The 14,980-nt window shown below is 33.1% G+C and overlaps 1 protein-coding gene across 21 annotated transcripts in view; it reads left to right on the forward strand.

The window, feature by feature from the left end:
- The window catches only part of RAPGEF6 (Rap guanine nucleotide exchange factor 6), a 200,200-nt gene that overhangs the window by 37,994 nt on the left and 147,226 nt on the right, over positions 1-14,980 (forward strand). For 13 of the 21 annotated variants that reach the window (XM_070571179.1, XM_070571180.1, XM_070571181.1 and 10 more), the window contains exon 5: positions 14,327-14,396. The exons of the other annotated variants lie outside the window; for them this stretch is intronic. In XM_070571179.1, coding sequence (XP_070427280.1) covers positions 14,327-14,396 — 70 coding nt within the window. The remainder of the gene's footprint in view (positions 1-14,326; positions 14,397-14,980) is intronic. 21 annotated transcript variants of the gene reach the window in all.

Below are 14,980 nucleotides of genomic sequence, written 5' to 3' on the forward strand. Positions count from 1 at the left end.
AAACTTCATTGAGGGTGCAGGGCCTTGAATTTTTGTGGAGTTTATCTCCTAAACTCTAGATTGCATATATTTTAATAAGACATCTAAAGTACATCTCTTTATTTTATAATGAAATTTTATATGTAATTTATACAAGTAAAATTTTTTTACGGTTTATTCTAAACAAAGTAGGTAATTAATAAGTCAAGTCTGAAATTTAAATGTCTTCTGACATGAATTTAACCTTTTTCTAAAATTCAGTTCACTGTTTAGTTGTCACAGTAAAATTTCACTGTAGCTCAACAAAGCAAGGACTTCATTACATGTGGTTTTAAAATAAAATTTAATGCATGTATTCATTCAAACATTCATTTATGCATCAAATAAGCCTTGATTGAGTGTCATCTCTATTTAAGGCAGCGGCACTAAGACAAAGAAGGACTGACTTACATTGGGTTGAGATGACTGCTTTGTTTAAAAAGGGACTCAGTGTTGTGTGACATGGAAAGAAAACTTTCTTGTGGGTGCAGTTGTGGAAATGGATTCTACAGATAAGCAAGATTAGCTAGGCAAAGAAGGAGGGAACAGGCATTTCACTAAGAGAGAATATCTTAAACACTCAGGCATTAATTCATTTAGAAAACATATATTGAGTGCCTGCATGTGTCAGGGAAAAGTTATCACCTTTAAATAGCACTGTAAATAGCATTCTCCATTATCTAGACATAATTTTTAAAATTTTTTTACAAATTAATAAATTTGTACAATTCAGAAGTCAAAACAGTATAATAAGTTGTACTTTAAGAAGCATTACCCTGGGGCCAGCCAGTGGCACAGTGGTTAAGTTCACACGTTCTGCTTTGGCGGCCCGGGGTTTGCTGGTTCGTGTCCCGGGTGTGGACACAGCACCATTTGGCAAGCCATGCTGTGGCAGGCGTCCCACATATAAAGTAAAGGAAGATGGGCACGGATGTTAGCTCAGGGCCATTCTTCCTCAGCAAAAAGAGGAGGATTGGCAGCAGATGTTAGCTCAGGGCTAATCTTCCTCAAAAAAAATAAAATTAAAAAAAAAGAAGTATTATTCCCACTTTTATTGTCATCCACACCTTTCAGCCCATCTGCATAGATAACTAACCAATTTATTAATATCTTGTATGTCTTTCTGGTGTTTTAAAAATACATATGTGAACAAAAACACATACATATTCTTATTTTTCCAATTTTTGACCCAAATTGGAACATTCCTCCATGATTTTAACTCTTTTATTTTGAAATATATGGGGGAAAGTGCAAATAACCTAAGTGTACATGTTAATGAATTACTATAAATTGAACATTTTCCTAATCACCACCCAGATCAAGAAATAGAACATTGTCAGCTCTCTAGAAGCAGCCTGCATGTCTTTTTCTCAAATCAAATCTCCTGCTTCCCCCCAAAGAACATGATTTTCCTAAATTTTAACCAGTCTTGAATATCTGTAGAGTTTTAGCTTGAGGATGTGCATACCTCAACACTGTAGTTTGGTTTTGTTTACTTTTGGACGTAATATGAATGTAATTACACAGTATTCTTTTGTGTGTGGCTTCTTTGGCCCAATGTTATGTTTATGACATTCACCCATATTGTTGCATGTAGTTACAGTTAATTCATTCTCATTGATTAGTATTTCATTGTTTGCATAGTTGATGGCTGCTGTAAATAACTTAGCTTTGAACATCCTGGTATATTAGATGCACATATGCATGCATTTCTGTAGTATATACCCAGCAGAGAATTGTTGGCTCACAGGATGTGCCTATATTCAGCTTTAATTGTTCGTTGCAAGGCATTCCAAAATGTGTATACCAATTTACATAACCACAGCAATGTATGAAAATTCCTGTTGTTCCAAATCCCTATCAACACTTAGTATTGTCAGCCTTTTTATTTGTAATTTTTTTGCTTAGTTTTGGTTATTCTTTTCAGTATATAGATATTATAGTTTTTATTTATGTATTTCTGATTGCTGATGAGTAAGTACATTTTCATTTGAATAACTTCCTTTGTAAAGTGTTTATGTCTGTTCCCCATTTTTCTGATGCATTGCCTTTTTGTTACTGAGATATAGAAATTCTTTATATATTCTGAATAAGAATTCTTGGTTGGTTATTTTTATTGCACATATCTTTTCCCCACTCTATGCCTTGAGTTACTCATTCTCTTAGTAATAATGTCTTTAGATGAGCACAATTTCTTAACTCTAATGTCGAGCAATTCAGTTTTTTTCTTTTTGTCTTTTTTGCTTACGAAATATTTCTGTGGTCATGAAGATATTTTCCTTTATTACTTTCTAGAACTTTTCTTTTCCTTTCATATTTAGATCTATAGTCTACTTAGAATGGATTCTTGAGTATGATAATGTTGCATGGTTTTCCATATGGATTCCTAAATGTCCTTTTCCCACCCTCTTTCAATGCCACCTTTTTCATAAATCAAATATACACATATGTGTGTGCCTGTTTCTGGGCTCCTGTTCTATTCCATTAAATTTTGTCTATCCCTGCTTGAATACCACACTGTAGCTTTATAATGTGCCTTGAAGTTAAAAAACTATTTATAAAAAACTCCTAAACTGTGTCCCACAGTGGTTGTACCATTTTAGATTCCCACCAGCAATGTATAAGAGTTCTGTTTCTATTTCTGTGTAGTCACCAACATGTGGTGTTGTCATTCTTTTAGTCTAGCTATTCTGGTCCCTGTGAAGTGGTTTTAATTTTCATTTTCATGCTGAATAGTGATATTGAGCACTTTTTCTTGTGCTTATTAGCCATTGCTTCCTCTGTATTCTTTTGTCAAATGTCTAAGGTTTTTTGGGTGGGAGGGAGACTGTTTTAAAGTTGGATTGTTTGTCTTTATTATTATTTTGTAGGAATCAAGCTGACAGATAATACATTTTATCTCATTTTTTGGCTTGCCTTTTAATTTTTATTAAGGTATAATTGTCATAAACTGCACATATTTAAAGTGTACAATTTGATAAATTTGGGCATATATATACACCCATAAAACCATGACTGTAATAAAAATAACATATTCATCACCCCCCAAAATTTACGCATGCCCCTGTGTAAACCTTAACTCTCATCCTTCCTTGCTTCCTCCCTTGGGTCCCAGGAACCACTGATTTTTTTTTGGTCACTATAGATTCACATTTTCTAGAATTTTATATGAAGTGAAGCATATAATATATACTCTTTTTTTTTTTCCTGAGGAAGATTAGCCCTGAACTAACATCTGTGCCAATCTTTATTTTGTATGTGGGTCATCGCCACAGCATGGCTGATGAGTGGTATAAGGTCCATGCCGGGGATCTGAACCTCTGAACACTCAGGCTGCTGAAGTAGAGCGTGCTGAACTTAACCACTGCATCACAGGGTCTGCCCTATGTACTCTTTTCTTGTCTGGCTTCTTATACTCAGTAAAATTATTTTGAGGTTTATCCGTGTTGTTATGTGTATCAATATTTCGTTCCTTTTTATTGCAGTATTCTCTTGTATGAATATACTACTGTTTGTTTAGTATTCAGCTACTGTGGACATTTGAGATGTTTGCTGTTTTTGACTAGTGTTGCTATGAACATTTGTGTACAGGTCTTTATGTGGACGTACACTTTCATTTCTCTTGAGTAAATACATAGGAATAGAATGACTGCGTTATAACTCTTCATGTGGACACATGCTTTCATTTATTTTGGATATATACCTAGGAATGACTAGGTTTTGTGGTAAGTGGGTGTTTAACCTTTTAAGAAACTGCCATACTCTTTTCCAAAGTTCTTGTGCCATTTTACATTCCCACAAGCAGTGTATGAGAGTTCTGGTTGTTCCATACCACATCCTCACCAATACTTGGTAAGGTCAATCTTTTAAGTTACATATCCTAATTGATATGTGTTGGTATCTGATTGTGGTTTAAATTTGCATTTCCCTAAAGATGGTGAGCATCTTTTCATGTGCTTATTTGTCAATTGTATATCTTTTGTGAAGTGTCTCTTTAATGTTTTGCCCATTTGGTGTGGGAGAATGGTTAATTTCTTATTTTTGAGTTTCAGAAGTTCTTTATGTATGCTGTATACAAGTCCTTTAACAGTTGTGTGATTTGCAAATATTTTCTCCCAGTCTGTGGATTGTGTTTTCCATCTGTTGTTTTTTTGAAGAGCCAGAAGAGCTTAATTTTGATGGAGTTCAGTTTATTACATTTTTTTCTTTAGTGGACTGTGCTTATGTTGTTGTATGCAGGAAATCTTTGATCAACCCAAGGTCACAAAGAATTGTTTTCTGAATTTCTTCTGAAAGTTTTACTGTTTTAGGTTTTACTGTGATCTGTTCAGGTCTGTGATCTATATCAAGCTAGTTTTTTTTTTAATGTGATATGATATATAGATTTAATTTCATCTTTTTACCTGTGCATATTCAATTGTTCTAGCACCATTTGTTGACAGAACTATCTTTTCTCTGAATTACCTTTGCATCTTGTTTGAAATTTAATTGACCATGTATTTGTGAGTCTATTTCCCAATTCTTTGTTTCATTGCTTTATTTTTCTCTCTGGTGCCAATATCACCTTGTCTTGATGACTTTAACTTTATAATCAATCACAAAATAAGGTAGTATGGGTCCTCCAACTTTGCCAAATTGTTTTGGCTATTATAGGTTCTTTGCAGTTCCATATGAATTTTGAAATCAGTTTGCTAATTCAAAAAAAAATGCAAAGCCTAGGATTTTGATTGGAATGCTTTCTGGTATATAGATTAGTTTACATTTCCTGCTATTTTATATAAATGGAATATGTTGTACAGTTTTTTGTATCTAAGATTTTTCACTTGGCATGATGTTTTGCAGATTCCTTCTTGTTGCTGTAATATTCCGTTGTATGGATATACCACAATATGTTTATCCATTCACCTATTGAAAGACGTTAGGTTGTTTTCAATTTTTGTTTATTACAAATAAAGCACCTATGGATATTTATGTACAAGTCTCTGTATGAACATATGTCTTTTATTTTCTTAAGTACCTAAGAATACAATAGCTGAGTTGTATGGTGGTGTGTTAAACTTTTTTTTAAAACTTACCAAAGTGTTTTGTTGAATAGTTATACCATTTACATTCCCACCACCAGTTTCTGAGAATTCCAGTTGCTCAACATCCTCTTCAATGCTTCATAATGGGTAATCTTTAATTTTAGATATTCAGGTGTGTATGTAATGGGATTTTATTGTGCTATTAATTTGCATTTCTATGATAACTAATGATATTTAGCTTTTTTGCGTATAGTTATTGACCATTCATATATCTTCTTTTGTGAAAAGTTGGTTCAATTGTTTTGAGGTTGTCTTTTTATTTTTGAATTACGAGTTATTTATATATTATGCATAAAAGTTCTGTGAGATATGTGTATTGCAAATATTTTTCCCAGACTGTGTCTTGCCTTTTCATTTTCAATGGTGACTTCTTTAATTGTGATAAAGTCCAAAGGATGATTTTTTTTTTATTGGTAGTATTTATGTGTCTTAACTAATCTTTGCCTACTCCAAGTTGTAAAGGTTCTCTTCTCTGTTTTCTTAGACAGTTTTCTTAAAATAACTTTATTGGTGTATAGTTTACATACCATAAAATTCACCTATGTTAATTTTCCAGTTCAATAATTTATAGTAAATATATACATTGGTGCACCACAATTAATAGATGACTTGCGTTACCTGAAAAGTTCCCTCATGCCGTTTTGCAGTTAATCTGATTTACTTTCTGTCTCTATATCTGCCTTCTGCAAATATTTTCAAGTAGTCTCTTCTTTTTGGCTTCGGTCACTTACCATAATGTTTTTGAGATTCAGTTATGTTTTAGCGTATACTGGTTGTGGCACACCGATTTTTTTAAATTGCTATTTTGTATTTCATTCGATGAAGATACCACGTTTTTGTCTAGCCATGCATCAGAAGATGAAAATTTTGAAAAGTTTGGAAATTTTTATTGTTTCAGTTTTGAGACTTGTAAGAATAGTGCTCTTAGCAAGATTCACATACAAGTGTTTATATGGCTCATGTGTTTTTATTTCTTTTGTAGAGATCCAGGATGTCATATGATAAGTATATATTTAATTTTTGAGGAAAAGGCCAACTTGTACTATACTATTTCTCTGACCAGCAGTGTATAAATGGATCTAATTTCTCCACATCCTCTCCATCACTTGGTATTGACAGTCTTTTTGATTATTGCCATTCTAGTATGTATTTAATAGTGTCTCAGTGTGATTTTAATTTGCCCTTCAGAAGTGACTAGTGCTATTGAGGATCTTTTCATGTGCTTATCAGGCATTGCTGTACCTTCTTTGTTGAAATGTCTGTTCAGAGCTTTTCTCCATTTTCAATTGTATTGTTTGTCTTCTTATCAGTTTGTAAGAATTTATATGTTTTGGGTACAAGCTCTTTATCAGGTATGTAATTTTTAATTGTGTCCTCTGTCAAGTTGTAAAAACTTAAATATTTTGGATACAAATTCTTTATCTTCATCTTTATATGATTTGCATATATTTTCTGTGGGTCTGTGGCTTGTCTTTTCCTTTTCTTTATAGTGTCTTTTGAAGCACAAATGTTTTAAATTTTGATGAAGTCCAGTTTTATTAAGTTTTTTCTTTTGAGGGTTGAGGTTTTGTTGTCATAACTAAGAAATGTTTGTTTAACCTAACCTCACAAATATTTTCTTTTATGATCTTTTTTTCTGGAAGTTTTTCAGATCTGGCAATTGCATTTTGGCCTATGTCCATTGTGACTTAATTGTCTTTCTTTTTGGTTTTTTTGCATAAGGATATCCAGTTGAGCCAGCACCATTTGATGAAAAGGCATTGAAATGCTTTGGTACCTTTGTTGGAAATCAGTTGACTATACATGTGAGGTGGTTTGTTTATTCTGAATTATTTATTTTCCATTTAACTCTTGTTCTATCTTGGTACCAGTACAGCTGTCTTGATTATTGTGGCTTTATTGTACGTTTTCAAATTGGTAGTATGAGTCTCACAACTTTGTTCAATGGTTTTAACTTTTTTAGCTCCTTTGCATTTCCATATAAATTTAGGGATCTGCTTGTCCATTTATACAAAAAAGCTTGCTGGGATTTTGATAGGAAATAATTTATTGTTTATTTCAAAATAGACTTTATTTTTTAGAGCAATTTTGGGTTCATAGCAAAATGGAGCAGAAGGTACAGAGATTTTCTGTTTACCTCCTACCCCTACTTATGCACAGCCTCCACCATTGTCAGCTTCCCACACCAGAATGGTACATTTGTTACAGTTGATGAACCTGCACTGCCACATCATTACCACCCAGTGTACATACATAATTTACTTTAGGGTTCACTCTTGTTGTGCGTTCTGTGGGTTTGGACAAATAGTGACATGTATCCACCATTATATATCATACAGAGTAGTTTCATGATCCTAAAATTCCTCTGAGCTCTACCTATTCATTCCTCCCTTCCCCTAATCCCTGCCAACCACTGTCTTTTTAATGTCTTCTTAGTTTTGCGTTTGCCAGAATGTCATATAGTTGAAATCATATAGTATGTACCCTTTTTAGGTTGGGTTCTTTCACTTAGAAATATGCATTTAAGTTTCCTCCATGTTTTTTACGTGACTTAACAGCTCATTTCTTTTAGTGCTGTATAATAATCTATTATCTGAATGTACCTCAGTTTATTTATCCTTGCACATACTGAAGTATATCTTGGCTGCTTCCAAGTTTTGGCTATTATGAATAAAGCTGCTATAAACATCCGTGTGCAAGTTTTTGTGTGGGCATATGTTTTCATCTCTTGAGCAAATACCAAGGAATATGATTACTGGATCATATAGTAAGAGTATTTTTAATTTTATAAGAAATAGCCACACTACCTTCCAAAGTGACTGTACCATTTTGCATTCCTACCAGTGATGAGTGAGAGTTCCCTTTGTTCCACATCCTTCTCAGCATTTGGTGTTGTCAATGTTCTGGATTTTGGCCTTTCTAATAGTGTGTAGTGGTGTCTTCTTGTTTTAATTTGCATTTCCCTGATGACATATGATTTGGAGCATCTTTGCATGTGCTTGCTTAGCATATATTTATCTTCTTTGATGAGGTATCTGGTAAGGTTTTTAGCCCATTTTTTAGTCATGTTGTTTGTTTTCTTATTGTTGGATTTTAAGAGTTCTTTGTGTTAGTTTTGAATAGCCATTCTTTATCAGATGTACCTTTTGCAGATATTTTCTTCCAGTGTGGCTTGTCTTCTCATTCTCTTGATTTTGTCTTTTGTGGAGAATAGATTTTTAATTTTACTAAAGTTCAGCTTATCCATTGTTAACTTTCATGTATCATACCTTTGGTGTAACTAAAAAGTCATCACCATACCTAGAGTTATCTGGGTTTTCTCTATGTTATCTTCTAGGAGTTTTATAGTTTTGTATTTTACCTTTGGATCTATAATCCATTTTGAGTTAGTTTTGGTAAAGGGTGTAAGGACTTTGCGTAGATTCGTTTTTTTGCTTTTGGATGTCCAGTTGTTGAGAACCATTTGTTGAAAAGACTCTTTGCTCCATTATGCTGCCTTTGCTCCTTTGTCAAAGATCAGTTGAGTATATTTATGGGAATCTATTTCTGGGGTCTCTTGATCTATTTTCCCTGTTCTTTCACCAATAGCACACTGTCTTGATTACTGTAGCTTTATGATGTGCCCTGAAGTTGGGTAGTGTCAGTCTTCTGACTTTGTTGATCTTCAATGTCGTGTTGCTATTCTGGGTCTTTTGCCTCTCCATAGAAACTTGAGAATCAGTTTTTCATATTCACAAAATAACTTTTCTGGGGTTTTCATTGGAATTACATTGAGTCTATAAATCATTTTGGGAAGAACTGACATCTTGACAACATTGTTTTCCTATCCATGAACATAGACCATCACCTGAGTTAGTTCTTCTTTGATATTTTCAGCACAGCTTAGTAATTTTCCTCATATATTAGATTTTTAGCATAGTATTTCATTTTTTGGATGCTAATCTAAATGGCATTGTACTTTTAATTTCAAATTCAACTTGTTCATTATTGCTATAGGGGAAAGCAGTTGACTTTTGTACATTAACCCTGTATCCTGCAACCTTGCTATAGTTGCTTGTTAGTTCCAGGTTTTTTGGTCATTTTTTTCAGATTTTCTACGTAGACGGTCTTGTCATCTGAGAACAAGGACAGTTTTATGTCTTCCTTCTTAATCTATATACCTTTAATTTCCTTTTCTAATTGTATTAGCTAGAACTTCCAATACAGTCTTGAAAAGCAGTGATTGAGGGGACATCCTTCCTTAGTTCCTCATTTTACTGGTAAAGCACTGAGTTTCTCACCATTAACTATGATACTAGCTGTTGGTTTTTTATAGATAATCTTTATCAAGTTGAGAAAGTTCCTCTCTCTTCCTAGTTTACTGAGTTTTTATCATAAATGGGTGTTGGGTTTTGTCAAATGCTTTTTCTGCATCTATTGATATGATAATGTGATTTTTCTGCTCTAGCATATTGATGTGTGGTAGATTACATTAACTGATTTTTGAATGTTGAACCAGCCTCACATACCCAGGTTAAATCCCACTTGGTCTTGGTATGTAATTTTTTTATACTTCCCTGCCTTATCTGAGTCTGGTTCTGATGCTTGATCTCTCTCTTCCAAGTGTGTTTTTTGCCTTTGAGGATGCCTTGTAATTTCTTCTTGATAGCCAGACATAATGTACTAGGTCAAAGGAGTTGCTGTAAATAGGCCTTTGTAAGGTGTGGGAGGAGGGGAAGCATTTTATAGTCCTGTGATTAGATCTGTCTTTTAGTGAGCCTTTGCCTCTGGACTGTGAACTTCACATGTGTTTCTTGGTTTTTTTCCTCCCTTTAGGTGGGACAGGATTACTAGAGTGGGCTGGAGTTGGGTAATTCCCTTTCTCCATTTGGAAGGCTAGAACTTAAGTTGGGTATTTCCATTTCTGCAGGTCTATTAGGCTCTGATGGAATAGTTTCTTCTAAGGGCAGACCTTGTTAAGAGGAACAGAATGTGTGGCATGTTTCAAAATGTTTCCTTTTCCCCTCCCCCTGCCAGAAGCACCAGGGGCTTTTTCTGTAAAACTTTCTTTTCTTTTCACTGTAAGAACCTGGTAGAGATCCATGAGGTAAGACTCAAAAAAGTGTAGGGGCCCCTTCAATGACTTTCTCTTTCTGGAGTTTTTAACTGTCAGCATTTGTCCACACTCAGCTTCCAGCAGTAAAAACTGACAGAATTGAAAGAATCAGTAGAAATTCAACATTTACAGTTGGAGATTTCAAAACTCTGCTCTCAATAATCAACAGAACCACTAGACTGAAAAGTTTGTAAAGATAAAGCTTGAAAAGTGCCGTCAACCACTTTGATCTGATATATCTTTTTTCATACTTAACAGATCATTCTCCAGGATAGAGCATATTGTAGGCTGTAAATCAGGTCTCAGTAAATTTAAAAGGATTGAAATAATTCAAACTTTGTTCTTTGAGTATATTGGAATTAAATTATAAATTAATTCCAGAAAGAAATGTGAGAATTTAATCAACACATTTGTAAGTGACTCATAATTCAAGGAAGAATTGATAAGAGAAACTAGAAAATGTTTTGAAATTAATGAAAATGAACATGTCAAAATTTATGGGATTAAACTAAAGCATATTAGAGGGAAATTTATACCACCTTTCTGAGAAAAGAAGAATGTCAATTCAGTTATCTGAAGTTTCCATCTTAAGAATAAAAGCAAAGTAAGCTCAAAACAAACACAAGTACAGTTCAAGTAGAAATCAAGTAGAAATAAAAACCAGAAAAACGTTAGGAGAAAAATAAAATGGAGAGTTGATTCTTTGAAAAGGTCAAGAAAATTGATAAACCTTGAGTTAGGCTGACCATTTAAACAAGAGAAGACACAGATTACCAAAATCAGGCATGAAAGAGGGGATGTTACTATCCTGCAGAAATTAAAAGTATTACTAGGGAATTTTATGAGCTGCTTTATAGCAATAAATTGGGCAAATCTTACAAAGATGTACGTTACCCTAAATAGACTAAAAAAGAAATGGAAACTTTAAATATACTTATAAAAAGTAAAGAAATTAAGGTAATAATTAAGTATATTCCCACAAAGAAAAGCCTAAGCCCACAGGGGTTTACTGCTAAGTGTTTTCAAATATTTAAAGAAGCATTGTTACATATCCTGTGCAAACTCTTTTGGAAAAACTACTACTACGACTAGTCTACTGAGGGAACACTTTCAACCTATTTTATAAGTCCAGTATTACTCTGATACCGACACCAGACAAAGACATCACAAGAAAACTACAAATTCTCTCTCATGAATGTACATGCAGAAACTGTTGCAAACCAAAATAACAGCAAACCAAATCTAGGAATATATTGAAAGTATTAAACATTGTGACCAAGTTGGGGCTATCCTAGGAACGCAAGGAGGGTTAGCGTCCATAGATAATATACTCTTGGTAAAATAATGGACACAACCTACATAATCCTTTCAATAAATACAGAGAAAAACATTTGACAAGATCCTAAACCTGTTTATGATAAAACCTTTGAACATCTAGACATATAGAAGGAAACTTCTATTACTGTGAGAATTTTACACTTTCCATTTTTGCATTGATACATTTCTAAATAATTTTTGTGAATGGTGTTATATAAGATCTTTGTTTTGTTTTCTGTATTGATACCTGGTGGTTTTATCACCATTTATAGAAAATATTATTTTTTCCCTCTTTGAATTCCCTTGGCACTTTTGTTAAAAATCGGTTGAACATATATGTATAGGTCTCATTTTGTTCTCTCTATCCTGTTTCATTGATATATAAATTGATTTGATGCCATACCATTTTGAGTATGCTAGCTTTATAGTTTATCTTGACATCTGATAATATAAAATATTCCAATTTGTTTTCCAAAATTGTTTAAGCTATTTTAGGTTCTTTACATTCCATGTAAATTTTAGAATCATTATGTCAGTTTCTCTGAGGCAGCTTTCTGACTGCTTTGAATCCATAGAACAATTCAATCCAAAAACAGGATATATCTCATTGTATTTGGGTCATCTTTAATTTCTCTTGGCAATGTTTTGTAGTTTTTTTAATTTGTAGTTTTCTAAGAGTCTACATATTTTGATAAATTTGTCACTTAAGTGTTTCCTGTTTTTAGTGGGATTAAATGATTTTTTTTGATTGTTGCTGATATATAATAAGACAATTGATTCTAGGGTATTGAGCTTGTATCCTGCAATCTTGCTAACTTCACTTAATTCTGGTAGCTTTTTACAAAACAGAATTCATAGAATTTACTTAATACAATCCTGTCATTTACAGTTGAAACATTTGTCCTACCTTTCTTATATAAACTGTTGTTCCAGGAACACAAATAGTTTATGAAGGAGTATGTTTGTTTATATAGGAATGACAGAATTAGAAAATACCTTTTTCAATAGCCCTGTTAACGCTTTAGATCTAGGCAGTGATCAGAAATGGAAGCTAAAACTAATAGGTGAAAAATTGAGAGGAAATTTTATAATCATATATCAAGTTGACACTGTCTGAAGCCATTCACCAATTTTAACACTACTAAAAAATGGTACAACTAGATATTATGTATCTGTATATGTGATGTGATAAAACATTCCACTAGCTCTTTTTTTATAGCTTCTGTTTCTCTTTATCATGTTCATATTTATCTCTACTTTCTTGAACATTTGGAGTGCATGTAGAAATAGCCATTTTAATGTTCTTGTCTGTTCATTCCCTCACTACTGGCAGTTCTGGGTCTGTTTTTATTGATTGGTTTTTCTCTTGGTTATGGATCATGTTTTCCTGTTTTTTTGCATGCCTCTTTTTTATTTTAATTGTGAATTTTATGTTGCTGGGTTCCAGCTTTAGTTGTATTTCTTTAGGATAGCATTGGACTTTCTTCTGACATGCAGTTTAGCTACTGGGATCCATGTGATCATTTTGAGTCTTATTATTATATTTATTTGAGCAAGTCCAGCACGTTTTTAGTGTGGGACTATGTATCACATTACTAAGGCAATACATTTCTGAGGACCCTGCCCAATGCTCCATCTGTTATGTGGTCTTTCCACTCTGGCTTTTAGTTGGTTTGTTCTCACATATTCATAGTATTGACCCAAAGACTCAAGAGAATCTTTCTGAAAATCGCCACACTGCATACGTGCTCTCACATGTGCTCTCTCATGCACATTCTTGTTCTCTCTTTCTCACTCTCTCTGCTGCTCACTCCTTTCCTGTACTCTGCCCTGTAAATTTTAAGGATTTTCCCCATTACCCACGCCCCAAAACTGTCTCTGTCTCTTCAATTCAATAAGATTGTCAGGCTCTCATAGGCTTCTCCCTTCTTGCATTGTAGCATAGAGGTTGCCTGTAGGTAGTAAATGGGATATTGTATGGGTCATCTTAGTTTTTAAATTTTCTTTCTGAGGGATCACAGCCCTGTCCTGCCTGTTTTCCAATGTCTTGAAACTGTTGTTTTATGTATTTTCTCTGATTTTCTAGTTTTTTCAGGTGGGAGAGTAAATCTATTCCCCATTACTTCATCTTGAATAAAAGCAATCTCTTAAAAATTTGCTTTTAATTATTTTATGTATTAGATGATATGAGAGTTTGTTTTGGGAAACACAAACAAAAATGCACTTCTACTTAAGAAAAAACAAGTGATTTTTTTGTTATATACAAAAATAATTTCATTTGGATTTTGATTAGGATTTTGTTGTAAACTAATATTTGTATATAACCTTATACTTTCTAGAGAATTGATATTTTTATAACATTGAACTGCTTCATAAGAGTACACGATATATCGCCTTTATTCAAGCCCTATTTCTAGTCCATTAATAAAATTGTATAGTTTTTTATAAATGACTGTTATATATGGCTTACTCTTTATTAGGTGTGTTAATTCAACTTATTGTTTGATGTTCAAAATTCGAGATTAGGCAGGTATCTTTTATAGTCAATTTTAGAGACTAAAGGAAGAAATTTTAAAAGAATTTTCACACAGAACTGCATTGAGATCATTTACTATATCTGGGCAAGTAAAAGGGAAATACTGTGTTTTGCTTTTTTTTTTTTTAAGAAAACCTTATTTTATTAATACAGGTGTTAGGATCATAATTTCTTGGTTAACCTCTAGGGTTTTTTGGGTTGTTGTTCATTATTTTCCTATATTGATATATTTTGTTTGTAACCTTTGCTAAAGAAATTGTTTTTCTGTTTTTGTAGTTTTGGTAAGCAGTTTGGAGGAAAAAGAGGATGTGATTGTCTTGTGTTAGAGCCTTCAGAAATGATTGTGGTAAGAACTTTAAAGAATGCTGAATTGTTTTTTGAAATTCTTCAGTTTCAACTTTAAATGTAGTAGGCTTTTAAATACTCAAGGACGTTCCATTACTGTGACTTTTTAAACATTTTACTGAATAGCATCAGAACCATGTGCCCAGTTTGATACATTTTCATCTACTTTAATTTTTTTCTGATTCTTGAGAGAATTTGAAACATGATACAATTATATAGAACATGTTCCACATTTGCTAATTTCTTTTACTACTTCTATCAGAAATTTTAAATAAAGGCTTTTTAAAAAGGCACCCTGATTTTTCAAGTGTTTTCTCTTTTCCTATTCAATTTAGTTAATAATCTTTGAGCATCCATATTCTGTGCCTTGAACTTGAGGGAAAGAGATAGGAAAAAAGAGACACAGTTTTATCAAGTAAGAAATAGTTTAGTTCTTAATATTTTTAAGAGTGTATTTAAGAAATAATTCTTTACTTTTTCCTGAGAAAGCTAAGGTAGTTGATGTAACTTTAGAAAATCTGCCTTTTTTGTTTTTTTTAAGCAATAGAAGAATCAAGAACATAGCTCTCTTTTACCTTGTTCTGA

The sequence above is a fragment of the Equus przewalskii genome, chromosome 13 (assembly GCF_037783145.1).
Source record: "Equus przewalskii isolate Varuska chromosome 13, EquPr2, whole genome shotgun sequence".
NCBI lineage: Eukaryota > Metazoa > Chordata > Mammalia > Perissodactyla > Equidae > Equus > Equus przewalskii.